Here is a 17,893-nt window from a genome sequence, read left to right on the forward strand (position 1 = left end):
TATGGTTTATATTCAATTTGTATTCACACTCAAGCAAAAGTGTTAAGTTTTAGGGATGGATACTTCTATCACAACTCATTAAAAAAGGAGTGTTGATGAATACATAGCACAATAGCAAAACATCTAAATACACCCTCCAAAAATAAAATAAAATAAATAAAGTGTGACAAGAGCCTTCGAACCAACAAAATGTTGGACTGGATGCTGGTTCCTTAAGTACTGTGTAGCTGCAAGATTCTTTTAACATTTTTAGATATAATTTTCAATAGATTCCCTTCATAAAATCTCATCATTTTCCATTAAGAGGTCTTTGTTTAAACAACATTTAATTTTCTTTAACTTCATTTGTCCCCTGAGTTACACTGTTACCTCTCTTTCTCTCCTAGTTTGTACATAAAGCCCGAGCTCTTTAACCCTCTGCACCACTGCACCCTCTGATAACCACTGTCACCGATATATAAGGATGGGTTCAAAAGAAGCCAGATCAGTGGAGCCACCAGAGACCCACCTGATGCCAGAAAAGAAAAGTGTAGAAATCCATTTGAAAATGTAATAAAGGTTGACAGTAAGTGAACTGGTTATTTAATTTAAGAACTTCATTCTTTCATTTTCTAGGAAAAGTTCTCTATCAGGAGTGCACAGGAAAGTAAAAATATTATCAGAGTCATCTTAATATTAAACATGGAGTGAAACACTAACTCTTCTAACAAATTTAACTTTTGGAACCATTCATAACCATTTTAAGCAGCAGCATTGTCACAGATGTTTTAAACATGTATTGTAAACAATGTAAGATATATTATTGGAAATTAAATTCTTATGCAAGTTTGAGTTTCTGCTTGCCAGAGTATACTGTATGTCAATCACAGAGTTTCTATTATATAGTATAGCATATATCTCACTTAGGTAAGTTTATGAGAGAACTATTATGCATCTAAAAAGTTAATCCTGATTACTACACTGTTGTTGTCAACCACCAGGTGGCCCCCAGGTGCTGTGCAGGTTTACATGTGACGCAGAGGTGATAAGAGCTGAGATGTGAGGAGAAAATAACAATTCCCATTCATGTGCCATCTTCCACTCTATCTTTTCACTGACTTTATAAAGACTGACTGAATGCAAATGCAGTAACATGGCAACAGTATGGAGCCATTATATCCATAAGCTTTCAATAAGCTGGCGTTTCCACTGAGATAACTATGGTCATTCTAAAGATTATGACGAAGAATTAAGTGGAAAACAAAAGAAGAGAGTGACATCATGACTTGGGACATAGAGAGGGTTTGTTCTACTTCTACTCAGTCTTGGGGCTGTAGCTGACACCTGGCCAGTCATAGGTGTCTGGCACGAAGGAGTCATAGTTGGTGTTCCACACAGTTGCACGTACAAAGCGGTCCTTGTCCATAGGCTCAGGGTAGCGGAATGCCATGCCTTTAGCATAGACATACTCAACCACCTATGGATAGAAAAAGACTGTTCAGCATGGTTTAGCACTCACACTAAGAAGCACAGAAAAACAGATGGCAGAGAACAAATACTACAGAATTGAGAATTTATTGTAATGTTATGGTTTACTTAGTTTGTCAGGCTGATGTGGAACAAGATCACATATTTGTAAAATAAGATAATGATAGAAGAGGCTAAATCAAGGCTCAGACAAGCATTAAACAGCTTATCATAAACCAAATCATCCAACTGAAGTTGAAACATTCAGTTTTGCTGAGAAGAGAAATGATTATTTCAAAGAGTCTTGCCTTGACAGCCATCTGGAGCGAAACCTCTCTGATGTGTGATAGAGGAGGGTAGAGTCTGCCTTCATCAAGCTCTTTATCTGTCACCTGCTCTGCCAGGGTCTGAGGGGAGTGAAAATACTTTTAGGCTAAAGATGAACTTGAATAGACAGATCACAATAAGAAAACAATGGCAAAACAATATTTATAATAAGATCAGAAAAGTGACAAAAGCCACTATTAATGATAGTATCTTCTTCATGCAAAGCATTTCATTATAGAATAAACAGTGTTGGAATTTTGCGCCTGAGATTAATTTGCATTGGTTATTAAGTCAAAGGCAGCACAGCAAATGAAGGAAGAACAGATAGAAAAAGTGCAAAGCAGGATCAGCCTCATCTTGTTAGCTGCTATGGCAGAGTCTAGAAAGAGAGAACAGTAGACATCAAAGGGTTAACGTGGGTTTTAGATGAGAGTTAGCAAGAAAGTGCAGACAGAGTGAGAGTGAAACAAAGATGAGCTCTAGATGGAGAGATAGTTTGTGAGGACTTCAAACCTTGGCAGCCTCTAAGAATACAGTGTCACTGATGTGTCGCACTCCACTCAGGATCACAGCCAGGGCCACACCTGCAATGCGCATAGAGCATAGCATGTGTTTTTCAGACTGCAATATGTTTATCATCTAATGACCTTTGCTAACAGTGAAACAGTCAATGTTGTATTACTTTTTAAAACTACAGACTATTGATGGTCATCATTTTGTTTCATTTTTCTTTTCTTTTCACCTGGAAAGATGTAAGCATTGTTCCCTTGTCCAGGAGTGTAGACACGGCCGTCACTCAGAGTCACCGGACCAAATGGACTGCCACTGGCAAACAGACATCTACCCTAAGATGCAAAAAACAAAGAGGAGTGAAGAGAAGAATCAAAGAAAAAAAAAAAGACGAACAATGATATGACAATGATTTCTTAACAATGTATTAATTTACAAATTAGACAAAAAGAAATACAGAAAAAAAGATACAACATATAACAAAGAATTGTGTACATCAGTGAGTGTGTAGGCATCCTCCGCTGTGCACTCTGCTTTAGTGGTTGGGTTACTCAGGGCAAAGATGATTGGTCGTTCGTTCAGGGTTCCCATGGTCTTGATGACATCATGGGTGAACAGTCTTCCAGCTCCTGACACACCTGGAGGAGGGTGCAAGAGACAGGAGACTTGTAAATTTGCACTATATAAACATGTGATAATGAGCATGACATTACAGCAAATGAGAAGAAAAATGTGTACAAGCTCTTTACCAATGATAGCTGTGGGTTTGATGGTATTGACAGCATCTAGGAAGCTCTGTACATTGCCTGGACTGTCGTGAACAAATGCCTCCTGGTTAGTGTCCGTTGCCTGCGATCTTCCCTGGAGACAAATACAGTAAACGATGGCAACAACAAAATCAATAACAATGCAGTAAAACCTATGTTCAACAATTACAAAGGATACCAGCAGTGAACCAGACAGGAAGCCACACAGACAAATACTGTATGTTCTGGGTCCTTAAAGGGCTCTCATTCACACTGACCTTTACTAGCAACCCATATTTGTCGAACATCCAGATCCTATCTTGAGCATCAGCTTGGCTCATTCCTGTCTCCATCATAGCCATGACAATAAGGTTGGCAATACCAAGAGCAGCCTGTAGAGAAAAAGAGCAAATTTAATCTAAAAGTACTTACCCAATATAATGCATAATAAAACTAGTTTATCTGAAGCTAGTTACAGCACATGGCACATAACTGCAATGTCCATGGTCTCTCTTTCTCCCCCAGTGCCTCCTGTCTTTCTCCACTGACTCAAATGAAGGCAAAGGCCCAAAAACGGATCTCAAAAAAGGTTTATCTGAAACTAAAATGTCCATTAAATCAAGTCAAGTAGATATCAATGTGCCTCTTTCTGTTACTATACAAACTGTTACTAAGCTCCAGATAAACTTAAAATACATTGTTGCCCAAAACGACTGCATGGACACACTGTGGATTTTGGCCTCTATCACTTACAATGAAGGTGCAATTCAAGGGAATCTCTTTAATTGTTCATTTTTCATGGTTCAAGAACTGTGAACTCATTTTTTAAGTGATATTGAACATTTTTTAATCTGTTTTATCATAAGTGGTCAGTAGGGGGCAGTATGACTCTTAGTGTGGTCCTGCTTTCTTATTTTGGTCAGGGGGATTTTCACATACCAAATTGTAAAGAAGACAGAGGGGAAAAACAAACAAAGAAATAAGAGACCAGGACCGACTGATAAATATCAACTTACCTCTCCAGCTCCCAGGAAAAGCACCCGGTGTTCAGTGATAGGTTTGCCAACAGCTCTCTGAGCTGCTAATAGACCTGCTAGGGCTACAGATGCAGTACCTGGAAACATGCAGAATAACACATTTAACATGGAGCAGACCAGCAGCTGCCTGGAAGGAAGAAAATCTAAAGTATTTTGGTGGTGCCATTGTCCTCCAAAAATGGCACCAGACTGAAACTGAATCATGTGTGTAATATACACATAATATAAGACAAAGTACAACCTCCATGTGCTGTGTGAAAAGTTATACAAGAACCTTGGATATCATCATTGAAGGTGCAGTACTTCTCCCTGTACTTCCTGAGGAAGCGGAAAGCATTATGGTTCCCAAAGTCCTCAAATTGGATCAGCGTGTCCTGTCCATATTTTTCCACGACAGCCTCCATGAACTCATCAATAAGATCATCATAGGCTTGAGAGCGGTCTCGCTTCTGATACAGGCCCATGTACAGTGGATCCTTGAGGAGAGTCTGGTTGGACAGCAAAGACAAACATGTAAAGGGTGATAAGGTGTTCTACTTTTCCTGAAGCATTTATACACACGTTACAGTATAAAGAAGCCTTCCTACCTCATTGTCTGTGCCAACATCTATCACCACAGGCAGACATCTCTCAGGTCTAATGCCAGCACAAGCAGTGTACAGGCAAAGCTTTCCAACAGGGATGCCCATGCCGTAAACACCAAGGTCCCCTAATCCTAAAATGCGCTCTCCATCAGTTACTACTACAGCCTACAGAGAGAGAAGAGGGTGGAGGAAAAAGTACATCAGTCAGCAACATTGCGGATAAGTATTTTAAAAGCACAAAGCTAAAAGCAATTACTAAACTCGACTGTGGCAGGGTAAATGGCAGAAATGCATACAGTAACAGTTCAATCAACAAATCTTCCCCAGACTTCATGTAATATTCAGATTTACATTAATAGTTTTATAGCCACAGAGTCCATAAGTGAAGATATTCATATTCATGATTCACTTCTAAGATCCTCAGTCTGCGGGTTTTGAAGGGATGAATGGCTCAAGGAGTCTCTTCTACACTGTCATATAGATTTTAGGTGATACAATGGTACAGTGTTATGGGACTCACAGCAACGTTGGTCTCTGGCCAGTTATCCAGTATAGAGCGGACGTGTCCTCTGTCTCGAATGGAGATGAACAAGCCTCTGGTGAGAAAAAGAAGATAGTTTTCTAATTTATGGAACACTTTAGCTTTATAGCTCAACTGATACTGGATCTTTGAGGCCGACACTGATATCAATATTACAGAGTTAAAAAACACGTATGAGCCACAGTAACTTTTACCATGAATACATAACCAAAAAAAGCAATGTAAATCCTACATTAAGTAGAAAAGTTTGTTGTAGTTTATTTTTGATATTCAGCATCCTTACTTGGGTCTCCTAAAGATGTGTCCATAGTGTGTACAGGCCAGGCCTACAGTGGGAGTGTACACTATCGGCATCAGTTCCTCTATGTCTTCCATCAACACTCTATAGAAAAGCCTCTCATTTCTTTCCTGGATGCCCATCAGGTAGATGTACCTGTAGAGAAAAGGAAGAAACAGATAACAGATAGGGGGGGAAAAGGAGAAGTGACACAGTATATTTGAGTTGAGTGAGAGGAGGAGGAGGAAGGATGAGTAGAAAACAAAGAGCAAATTATGACAAGACCTTAAAATATCTAAAACAATATCCAGCTTTGAGAAAACTATGTCCTTACTTTTGAAGGGGGTCACTCATTTTCTTGAGATTATTCTGGAAACGCATGGCCTGAATGTCTTGTGTTTCCACTTTGGGAGGCAACAGACCATGTATCCCCAATATCTGTCGCTCCTGTAAAGTAAAGGCCATACCCTGAGGAGAGACAGAAGAGATGAGTGATTATGGAAGACCTAACAGGTTCAATGCTGAATCCTACACATTTTTTGTAAAGAAGACAAGGGTCCTGGTCTGGTTATCGTGTTTATTCTACATATTTGTCAAAATTAAATTATGGTGGTGCATGAGTAGATATCTCTGCTAACAGGGCATGAAACAAATCAAACCTTATAAGCGTAATACAAACTGTGGCAATGAAAAGTTGGTCTTATAAATGTTATAATGTTTTATAACCCTGTCTTCCCCCATACCACAATCACAGTGTTGTGTGCATATGGACATGATTTTTAATATTTCTGTCAGTTTTGCTTCCAACATGTACAGTCTTAAAGTTGTATACTTAGAACTATTAATATTCATAATCAAAATAAAATATTCTGAATCACTGTGCAAATTTTCCCTGCTGCAGAAAATGTTCACATCCTCTAGTTGTCACTAGAGGGCACACTGCATCACTAATGAGCCTTTAAGACCAGGTTGCCCAATTGACCCTTAAAATGACAGCTGAGGAAAACGAGCAGACCACATGAAAGCAATTTTGCTAGGGGGGAAAGTAAGGAAAGGAGGTAAGAGATGGGAGTCGCTGCCAAGAAGCCAATAAGGACAACTGAAGGCAAAAACTCCCCTTCTAAGAAAGAGAGGATGGGGGTGGGGGGTGAGACATTTATCTGTGTGCATGTATGTGTATGTGACCCAGCCCTGAAATATGGGCATAACACATGGAAGCCATAATGTCTGGGGCTGGAGAAGGGGCTGATTATGTTGTGAGAGCATTGAATGCTGGGGGCTCCCCTGTCAAAATGCTGAGTCATGCTGATAGAGCATTTCACTTCACTCGGCTCTGGTGCTCAATTCCTCTCAACAAAATGTAACATCCTGCAAACCTCTGAAACCTTTTTTTTGTTCCCTTTCTAATTTGATTTGAATTTTGATTTAAACACTTTTGCTGAAATTGCAGTTGAACAATTATTTGAAAATAGTGATTTTTTCATTAATTGATTGTAAGGGCTATAAAAAAAAGAAAATAGTTAAAAATGCCCCTCACAATTACCTAAATCCCAAGATGACATGCTCAGATGTCTTATTATGTCTGACCAACAGACCAAAACCCACAGACCTGCCAAAAAATGCTTCCTAATAACTGAAAGCTGTAATATATTTGGTATTTTTGCTTTAAAAATTCAGTTGGTTGCAATCTGCAACCTCACCACTAGATTCCAAAATAATTCTACGCACTTGGTCCTTTAACAAAATGATCAAAACTGATCATTCATTAGTATTTTTCACAATATTCTGACATCTGATAGACAAAACAATTACTCTAGAAAATCAATCAATCATATAATTAATAAGTAAAGCAGTCGTTAGTTGCGGCCCTACAGTACCGCTCACTGAGACCATTAAAAAAGCCTGTGGCCTCAAATCTTCTTCCCCAGTGCCTTTTCACACCATAGTTATTTTTGAGCGGCAAAGCTAGAATGAGGTTTTTAACTAGATCCATATATGTAATGAGCACAATGAGAAATCAGGCCAGAAGTGCAACGGGTCTCTACTGTGGTTGCTGTGTGTACTCCAAGGATCATCAGTCACTTGTCCAGGGAACAGTTTACATGTAGGTTGGAATGTCTATATATAGAATGCGTCTCGTCTAAGTTAAGCATAACCTGTACAGTGAAGTCATGTCTCCTCAAGCAACACAAAGCTCATATTACAAATGTCATGTGTCCAGTCTTTAAAAACCTGAACACCACCAGCAGAAAAACTCCATAGCATGAAACAACATCAAACTCGAGGCACCAAATAATATGATATATTTCTGTAATTGGTTGTACATAGGTTTTAAAAGCAACTTAACACCAGCTGATAACCTTGTTTCTTTGCCCTCTTCAATTCTTGGCCTCGGTGCAGTGATGCAGAACGAGCACCACTGTGTTGGGTGTGTTTACAGGTGAATACCAAGTTCATTTACTTACACACTTTACACTTGACATGAGGCAACACATAACACTTTAAAAAGAAAATTAGAAGGAAAATAAAAACGTAGAATGACTTCAAATAAAATAGACACACAAAGTATTAAAAAACAACAGTTAAAGCACATTTTCATTATTTTGCAGGGCAGTAATAAACGGTTACATATAGAAAGTTTGAAGATGGTTCAACACTTTTCCAATCCAACAGACACATTTCTATAAAGTTACTCAATCATTTGTCTATCAAAAATGTGAGAATGTTAGCTTCAGAAAGGAAATGGTGTTGGCTAGGTCAGCAGATCTTGTGTAAGGCAAAGTGTTTAGCTAAAAAAACAAAAAACATTTGGTTCCTCTACATTAGTCAGCAGAAATAGCCCAGTATGTTTTTAGTTGATTTCACTTGTTCTACACATGTTCATTGCTCCTGGATTTTAAAAATGACTGATGTTGAACACAGCTAATTTGATTAAAATTATGTGATAAATGATTTAAGCCTTTCAGTTATTAGTTAAGCTTCTTAAATTCCTGAAAACCATCCCATTAAGGTAATTTAAGTGTTAGCTGGACTGAGTCAGACAGCAGAGGAAAATGAACCAGTCAGGCCACCAGTCAGCTGATGGTAGACCTTAGGCTCTGATGCAATGGGCAAGTTTTTCTTGCTACTACCAATCACTGTGATACAAGTTCAACTGCTGCTAATACTTTATGTAAATTTCAAGTGTGTACGCCTAGACTCTGCCCTAGAACCTCCAAACTGTCGTGACAGAGCTGCAACACGTCTGTGGTGTACGCAGCAGTCTATCTACACGTCCTCTTGGGATTTATAATCTGCGTTAAACTGACTGCACTTTACAACGCCACATTTTCTTTACTGTAAAACACACTGTCCTGTCTAATATGTTCCATGTGCTGGAGAGGAACAGGCTACATCAAAGGATTGTACAATAGGCTGAATTATTTGGTAATGGTTACCCATGAACGCTGACTTAATCTATACTTCTTGTAAAATATGGAGAATCAATCAAACAAGCTATGACCTATATTTTTGTTCCCACAGATATGTAGTCTGTCAGTCACGTCAGAGCCTCCATGTCAATCCTTGTCTGTCACATTACAAAACACAACTCCCCTGCTATTTTAATCCTGCGATATAAACAGAAATATTGTCGTCTCCAAGAAGATAAAGGAGTGACAGGGCAGGGAAAAGTTGGAAAACGTGAAGGAGGGAATGTGAGGACTAAATTACTAACAGCCAAAACCTTGATCAAAAGAACATTTTATATTCTGTATAATCTAGCTATTGATTACAGTCAGTTTCCTAGTATTTATTTCTCCATCATAACTATCATAACTGTCATTTTCCACCCTGGCACACCAAACCTACAGTAATTAACCTGCTTCATAATAAGATATAATTGGCACAGATCTCAAACAAATGGCCTGTCATGCTGCAACACATGTTCATAAAGCTGCCATCTGCTCAACTATCATGTGTCAAATGTGCACACACACACACACACACACACAATTAAAAAAAGGTGATCCACTCACTTTATTGGTGCGGGGGTTGAGCATGAGTGGCTTGCCTTTCTCTTTGGTGTGAGCCCATCTGCAAGCAGAGACACAAGGCCGCAGGGATATGGTTGTCCTCAATCTGGACAACATGTTGGACAGTATCTGGTCTGGAAGGTGCACTGGTGATAAATAAAGCTGTTGAGGAAAGAGAGAGACAAAACATTCACTAGCTTTTTTTTCAGTCTGGGAAAATTACAATGGATTCAGAAGCCAGCTGAGGTGAGTAGCTGTCCTGGGATAATGAATATTACTAGCAGTGACTGTTTGCAAAAATGTGTGTTTTTAATTCTTAAATGTTTCTGAGATATATAACCAACTCATGAGTTTGGGGACATCATAACTGTAAAACTAATGCTTGCTGCCATCTCTTACAGTTTGCTTCCTATGAGAAAAGATAAGAAAGAAAAGACGAGATAAGATAAGATAGATAAGAAAATCCACTTTCAATTTGATGAAAACGAAACTTTTCCTTGCTATCAACACGTTGTTATTTATTGCTTCGAGGTTAAGCTACTCTTGGCCTTAGACAATCAAGACCTGAAGTACACTGCTACTGTAACCTTTACACTTGTGACATCAGCAGCACCCTTATCACATGCTGCTATGACATTAAGCTGTAATCAGGGAACGCTATCGGCCCACTGAGACACACACACACACACACACACACACACACACACACACACACACACACACACACACACACACACACACACACACACACACACACACACACACACACACACACAGCCTACAAATGCTTGAAGCGCATGGACAGTCGCATAGTACAAGATTACAAACACTGACAGCAGTGGACAGTCATTAATCTGATTGTACACAGAAGCAATTTAGTGCATGATCTGAGAGACAAAGCTTTGAAAGATTGTCATAATCTTTGTAGCAATGAGTTCCACATGAAAAAAAGGAACAGACTAGCTTAAATCTCAATGACGCCAGCTGACAGCCTGGAGAGATGAGAAAGACAGGCAGACGCATGTATCTCACATTAGTGGCAAAACTCCATCTAACAATCACAGAAATGTTACATGGAAAGTATTTGCATCTATGAAGCAAACCTGAAGGGAAACAATTAAATTATTTCAATTATTTTGGGAGTGAAGGAGACCAAAAAAAAACTTGATATACTTTATACTGAATGCTTATAATCTACAATCAGTACTGCCTACTCACTTCACCCAAGGGCCCCTACCCTACTTTTAGCTGCTGTTGGTGGCCTGGAATAGTACCATCATTGTAAGTGGTATGTCATGCATGTGACCTGTGCTTCACTGCTACAATGTGTTGTTGTGGTGGGTGCAGGAAGGCAGCAGGGGTGACCAAAATACCGGCAGATCCTGTGGCAGCTCATCCATCAGCTGGAATTACCACCGGAAGTGCCGAGAGTACCTGCCGCTGCCATAAAATGTGCGAGCCCTCTCTCCCTCTGATACACTGTTGTAAGTTGTACACAAATAAATACAGCTTTGTTCCCCCTGTTGATAGTTATTGTAAGAAGAACCAGTAAAAAAAGAGTTGCTTTCTGTTCAAACTTGCCAACAGCTTTAAAAAACAACTTTAAATTGCCACATACTGGGGATATATGGTCATGCAATCTTATACTATACATATTAATGTCAATAATACTACATTACTCAAGCAAAAAGAGCATAGGGGACCACAAAGGATACACAGCTAAGATGACTTCCCAATCCAAATACTATGCTTATATTTGTTTTTAAAAAAAAAACAACTTTATCATCTAGCTGACTTTTATTTTGGTAACACAAGTGGTTTTGCCTGTTGACAAGATCTGACCCAGGGGAAATGCAACTGGACCTGTAAGCAGATTATGTGAGGAACAAAAACACAACCAATCTCTATTTTAGTTCCTTGTAGTTTTGTGATCCAGGCTGGAAGAAGTCTAAAAAGCGGTATTGCATTGAATTACAGGACACAAGAGAAGAACTATGGTTAACAAAAAGACAAAAACACCAGTAGGTCTGTAAGTAACCATTATTTTCTGATCAAATAATCTAGTTATTATTTTGTCAGTTAATTGTGAAAAGGTGACATAGTTGCATTTTTTGCCTAACCAACATGTTCAGTTTACTGTCATGTAAAACCTGGACCATTGTGCAGCTGAGCTCAAGTGGCGAGTGAACAAAGTCAGGGTCAGTTAATGCAACAAACTGCCCTCATCTGCACTGTCAAAGCTCTTCCTTCCCATCTCCATTACTGAAGGCACTATTCTTGCTTGCCCACCCCTGTTATCACAGTCATAATGACCCACATAAAACCACAAGATAGCACAAATGGGGATAAGATAAGCAAATATCAGAGAGACAAGGCATTCAAAGATGTTACACACATAGTCATACACTACATAACAGTTGTCAGGTTTCTTTAATCGCACCACGCTAGCATAGATTAGTTACAAATTGACCTTATAAATTCTTGGCAAACTGATGCAGTGCTTTCCATTTGGCCTGGTCTTGTTTCTAAGTACTGTGTGGTCTCATCATGTGCTTCTGCCTTCTACCAGAATATCTGATGAAAGAAATTACAAGCATAGCCAGCCAATTGGCCGTGTCTCAGCTTACAACTATACATTCCAAGAAACATTGCCTAGAAAGCAGAGTTAAGCTTGTGTAAGTGGCACATAGAGTACAATCAACTATTTCACTCTCTGTAGACTTAATTTTTAGAGGGGAAACACATTTGATGCAGCCTTAGTTCATTCCAGTCTTTATTTATACACACTGTGCAAGACAGTAGATCTGTTAATCCAGATCTACCTTTAGTTCCCATGTGTTTCTCCAACATGAAAAACCTCAACGGTACAGATGATTTAAGTTTATGATTCACTGGAAATGACTGAAACCTTTCCCCATCAGAAGAGTTCTATCAGCATGTCAACTCAAGGGAAACAAACATGCCGAGATTTTCAATAATCTCGTGCGTTGTACTTTTTGTGTCTGCCAAGTAGCACAGTAATTCTGGCAAAGAAACAGTAATTAGATGGCTTTGTACTAGTGTTAGTGAGCATTCACTTCCTGGACACTTTCCACAACCAGAAAATGATCTTCGTAATTGATATTTAAAACCTCATCAAGTAAAATCATTTAATAATATGAGTACGCTACAAGAAGTGAACTTTCTCCCATCATTAAATATACTTTCTCCTCATACTGTAAATGATTTAACTGATAAACTCAGTTCAATTATAAACAGACAAGGCAAATAGGACACATAGTACAATAGAGCCAACATATTGAGTTTTTCATTACTTGGTATGGAAGTTCTCTTAAAATAAATAATGATTGTATTGACTGAGCTTGGCATAATGTAATAACCAAAGATTTCACTCAGGAAACTACTTCGCCAACAGAGAGCCAGCCCACTCCTTTATATTTTGCACACCATGCATTCTATCTCAATGCAAGCGAGCCACCACACCCACACGCAGGCTGTCATGTGTCATTTTACAGTCTTAGAGGTGAATTCTGCCAGGATCAGAGTGCACAGAACATGAATGAAAACTATCCTAAGGAATGTCAACAATCTTACAGAGTATCTGTATACTATACTATACTATACTGTCACCTTAAATCAACAGACATTCTTTAATTACAGTTATTAAACACCTGGGTGTGACTTTGTGACAGGTGTTATTATTCTCTTTCTCTCTAACACACTGACTTGTTCATCTTGTTGCTTTATTTGAAGCAGTGTCTAGCAGTTGATTCTTTCTATAGCTGGAAGGAACTAGTTACATGTTACAGCATTACGTAATATAATTACAAAATAAATGTAACTAATCTGTTCCAGCTACTGAGAAAAATGTGTAATTGAAGTCCTTTAAGATTTTGCTCAGAAGGGGTTTTTTTTATCTTTTTTTTATTTTTAACTGATACTGAATACATATATTGCTGTTTTTAATTCTTTGAAATTAATATTTTTTAATATATTGTAAATAAATCATGACGTGGGGTTAAATTGTGTCACGGTACCAATTGAGTCCATGCCTATCTTTATTTTATATTCCAAAATCTACATTAACTAAAGAATACATTTTCAAATGAGATAAATCTTGCTTTATAAGAAATTATCTCCATTATAAATCATCTCAGTGTTCATGAAAAACACCTGAACTTCGATTTTGGTGGGTTCAATGGGTACACAGTTGAAAACATGTGTCAAACAATTAGAAAAGTAATCAAAAGTACTCAAATGTATTACGTTACATTACTTGGATTAAGTATTTCAACTACTAATGACATTTTAAATAGGGTAACTAATATTCTGTAACCTATAACATTTCCAAAGTAACCTTTCCAACCTTGATTTATAGTAATTACATCTTTGTTGTTAATAACCTCAGTGGAGCTGGTTAAACCTTTGGTCAATAGTGATATCTGAGTATGTTTTCATTCTGCTTAATGTGTAACTGATACAATGAAATAATGATTCACCCTCTCCCTGTTTCTACCTCAGTGTGGGAGTGGACAGAGAGGATGTTAGATCCACCAAAACCCGGCTACAGTGGTAGGCTACTTGGTTAGCTTAGCAATCGACCCCACACAGCAGCTAACAACTGCTACAAGCGTTTGGCTAGCTGATAACTAAAATACACCACGCGATGTCGTTATTTGAGCATCAATTTCAGTGAATAAATTGATAAATGAACAAAAAACAACAGCCAGTGTTTCTGTAAGCTTGCTAAACTGACACGATATTATGCAACACTTTTTTTAGCCTGATACCTTACTTGCTGTCATTCATTGAGATTCCCCACTTGTCGCAAATCAGAAACGGGAAGTTCTTCAATATCGACACAGACTTTCCCCTTCTCAAGAAGAATGACTCGGCTTACCTGCTCTTGAATGTTATAACACTGCGGTTCGTTTCCTTGGTCAGGTCACAGTTTTTTTAAAGCATATTTCTTTTCACGCCGGACGACTGCTCAGTGAGTCTCTAGCCCAGCAGCTACTGATGCGGAGTGTCGGTAAGGAGACCCTCACACAGTGTAGAAGAACTTGGCCGCTCGTCCAATCACATGCTGGGATTTCCTCCTTGTTTACCGTAAATACTGAGAAATGCGCATTTTGTAACCAGAGAAGCCTATCGGTCGTAATTACTATAGTAGTGGGGGTTTCTAGTTTCAATTGGTGTTTTTTTGGCTTCATAATTTGAATTAAACGTTTTATATTTTGACGCTTAGTCGGTTGTTCTGGCCAGGAGAGAGACAACATGTATTAAACAGTGTTTTAAGGTGGAAATTACAAATACACTGAGAGAGACCCCACACACACATACACACACACACACACACACACACACACACACACACACACACACACACACACACACACACACAAGCTACGTATATTTAAACGTTGTTCTTGTGGTTTTGCCTGCACAAACAATAAGCAAAGTAGATAACAACGGACAGTACAGCACAAAAGCAGAGGGCACCAAAAGTATTTATTACTACTACCAACAGTTGGCAAATTCTCCAAAATGCTGGACCTTAATGGCCCGTCAGAGCCATAGAGAGAGTTCTTGTTGTTTTGTAGTATTTACTTTAATTGTATGTGAATATGCAGCAAAAAAGTACAACATCAGCTCAAATGAGAAGGGCCTGTTGTAGGGGTGCCTACTGTCAAAATTTGAGATGATGTATATTCCTAAATAAATTTGTCTTTAAAACACTTTACAAAAAAAATGGGTTGATGATGATGAATCCAGTCCTTTAAGAAATCAGTTTTTCAAGAAGGATCAGTCATATAGCCTAATAATGGATGATTTTGTATGTGTTTTCCTGTTGAGTTGTGTGTATGTCCATCTAACAGACTTAGGCTATATGTTGTGGTGTGTGGCCTTAGTCCAGGCTATGTTGCCCATACAAAAACATTAAACAACCCCTGAATGACTAATGTATGCAATTTTAAAAAAAAAATCATACTACAAAGACAATGTATAGAAAACATAATGTCAAATAATACTTTCAGTATTGTTTTAATCATTTTTCGGCAAAAATAAGCAAACAGAAATTGCAAAAGAGATACTATCAATCAATACTGAACATTTAAAAACCTCACAGCTTTTTTCAAATGAAGCGTGAGTACGAAAAAAAAAAGAGCCCACAGAAATTATAACTGTTTCATACAGTGATGCATAACAAAAACAACAAAGTTTAAGCTATCTGAACAGTTGTTAAAGCCATGCAGGAGAGAGGATAGGTTACATTCAGCAAGCTGGAAGCATCAAGGTGTACTGAGGCACATTTTCTACATTGCTTCACTCACTTAAAAGTATTAACTTCGGCTCAGTGACCACATGTTATATTTGTGTCATTGGTAAATTCTGTTATTGCTGGCTTAGGTTACCTGCAGAGGAAACTGTACAATGCAAAATTTGATCATTAAACCTGGATCAGTTAAAAACTATATTCCTTTAATTAGTTTGACCGCAGCTTATATGCATTTTCATTAATACATAAAGGGCTCTGGATCAAAAAATGGACATTCACTTTTTGTTTACTCCAACACTTTTGATGGTCAGTTAGTCCAGCAACCTAGCCTCAACACAGGTACTTTAATGGTACGTTATTGAGCAACTCAGTTGTTTTCTGAGGAAAATTAGCATTACTAAGTGTGCTAGTGAGTTTAAATGTGCTTTATGTCTGTTGTGAATATAAAAGAATGCACCTGGCTTTGCTGTTTCATACTGTAGGTTGTACTGTAAGCAATTCACACGCTGAGTTTACAGTATGTATGGCTCAATCCTTAGAAAGTCATACTATGTTGTGCAAGTGATGATCTGCTCACAACCTGTGTATGTTGGCTACAGTGTGTATAAGATATGAAGATATTACAAAACTCAGCCTTTTTGGAGCAATATTATGTGTGCATTAACACTTGACATTTGCAAGCATTACTAAGAAACACATTAAACAGTTCATTTTTCAGCCTTAAACTTTTCAACTGTGGTACAGCAGAGAAAAAGGAGTTGCTACATTGTGGGATGGTGAATTTCATCCTATCAGCTGTTACCACACTTCAGCAACCCTAGTTTCTGAATGTAGATTGACAATTAAAATTTATTTGTAAGGGAGCACACAAGACTTATGTGACGTTTATCAGATACTGGACTGAAAGATGACTGACAGATAAAACATGATGTGCTGGTCTTACATCATCCCTGATGTAAGACTTTTCTTTATAGGTTCTTTTAGGAGCAAACTCAGCACAATATTTTAATGCAGTCTAAATTTGTTCTCAATCGCTTCTTAGCTTGATAAAGTCAATGTCAAATGCACTTGATTTAGAAAGTACGAGGCACAAGCCGACACGCTGTATATGATGTTAATTAACAGCTCACTGTATGAGGAGACATTGAGACATGCCAGAATAAACAGCATTCTGACACCCTGGATAGAAAATGTTTTAAAATATATGTTTGATTTCATTTCTATTCCATATATTATGTGATATGGTTACCGGGCAGTACTGAATCAGGATTTATTTCCTATAAAGATTGTAAATGATCCACATTCTTCAAAATATAGGCTACTGTTGAATGAAATACAGCTTTCTGTGGGTAACAAGTGATCAAAATGGAGACAGATCTCTGGTACAGAGTGAATACTATCATCAAAGAGACAGTGAGATCCCAGCAGATGATGACCTTGTTCAGTGCATCAGGCAGACAGAATATGAACTCTGTGAAAACCATCTAACTAGAGCAATGCTTGCTGAATAATCATAAGTTATTGTCTCACAGCATTACACATTTAAACAAATTACAACTAACTCCAAATTAACATAGAATTTGCGTTCAACAAAAAATACAAGAATCTTTGAACATAAGAATAACAGTAACAACAGTCTTAAGAAATATACTATAGAATTACATATGACAACCGTTGTACATTTTATACAAGTTTACAAGGCATATTACAGTGTCAGAGCTCATTCAGTTACTGTGGGGGGAGGAGGGGGTTAAAACAGCAAATAAATAATAAAATGTTAACATCCTTATGATTCATCATGTAGCATAATTTGACTGATTATTTCTCAGTTAATACATTCAGAGAGACTTGACAAAAGCATGTCCTGTGTCACTGTCATTATTTGGTGAACATCATGTTTGGAAGACATTTGGGGAAAAATAGAGCTGAAGCAAACATGTACCAAACCTGCATCCTGCAGGTTACTGTTATCAGTACACAGTCTACCGATCGACCAATCTTTTACATCTTGACATACAGCAGCAAACCACAAATACCTCATTCATTGACTAGCTGAATATTTCCAAAAGAAAATCATATTTGCAATGCTAAGCATGGTTATTTTCATATTAACCAAATGCTTTTTTACTTCT

The 17,893-nt window shown here is 38.0% G+C and overlaps 1 protein-coding gene across 1 annotated transcript; it reads right to left on the reverse strand.

Annotated features, from left to right (window-relative positions):
* Window positions 1-941: 941 nt before the first annotated feature.
* On the reverse strand, window positions 942-9,615 carry me2 (malic enzyme 2, NAD(+)-dependent, mitochondrial). Its single transcript, XM_053324718.1, has 14 exons — window positions 9,485-9,615; window positions 5,803-5,936; window positions 5,475-5,624; window positions 5,171-5,246; window positions 4,654-4,815; window positions 4,341-4,554; window positions 4,046-4,143; window positions 3,308-3,421; window positions 3,033-3,144; window positions 2,779-2,921; window positions 2,516-2,618; window positions 2,287-2,357; window positions 1,755-1,853; window positions 942-1,456 (listed from the first exon to the last, which is right to left on the reverse strand). The coding sequence occupies exons 1-14, from the start codon at window positions 9,596-9,598 to the stop codon at window positions 1,295-1,297; spliced, it is 1,752 nt and encodes a 583-aa protein (XP_053180693.1). The 5' UTR covers window positions 9,599-9,615; the 3' UTR covers window positions 942-1,294.
* Window positions 9,616-17,893: the final 8,278 nt, after the last annotated feature.

The sequence above is a fragment of the Scomber japonicus genome, chromosome 9, assembly GCF_027409825.1.
Source record: "Scomber japonicus isolate fScoJap1 chromosome 9, fScoJap1.pri, whole genome shotgun sequence".
Classification (NCBI taxonomy): domain Eukaryota; kingdom Metazoa; phylum Chordata; class Actinopteri; order Scombriformes; family Scombridae; genus Scomber; species Scomber japonicus.

What these genes read in the sequence shown, in the direction of transcription:
- me2 (XM_053324718.1), bottom strand. Translation starts at nt 9,598, where the DNA reads ATGTTGTCCAGATTGAGGACAACCATATCCCTGCGGCCTTGTGTCTCT. An exon ending in TCAACCCCCGCACCAATAAA is followed by an intron (nt 5,937 to 9,484) that starts GTGAGTGGATCA and finishes GTCTCTCCTCAG; the next exon opens with GGTATGGCCTTTACTTTACA. An exon ending in AATATGGGTTGCTAGTAAAG is followed by an intron (nt 3,145 to 3,307) that starts GTCAGTGTGAAT and finishes ATTTGTCTCCAG; the next exon opens with GGAAGATCGCAGGCAACGGA.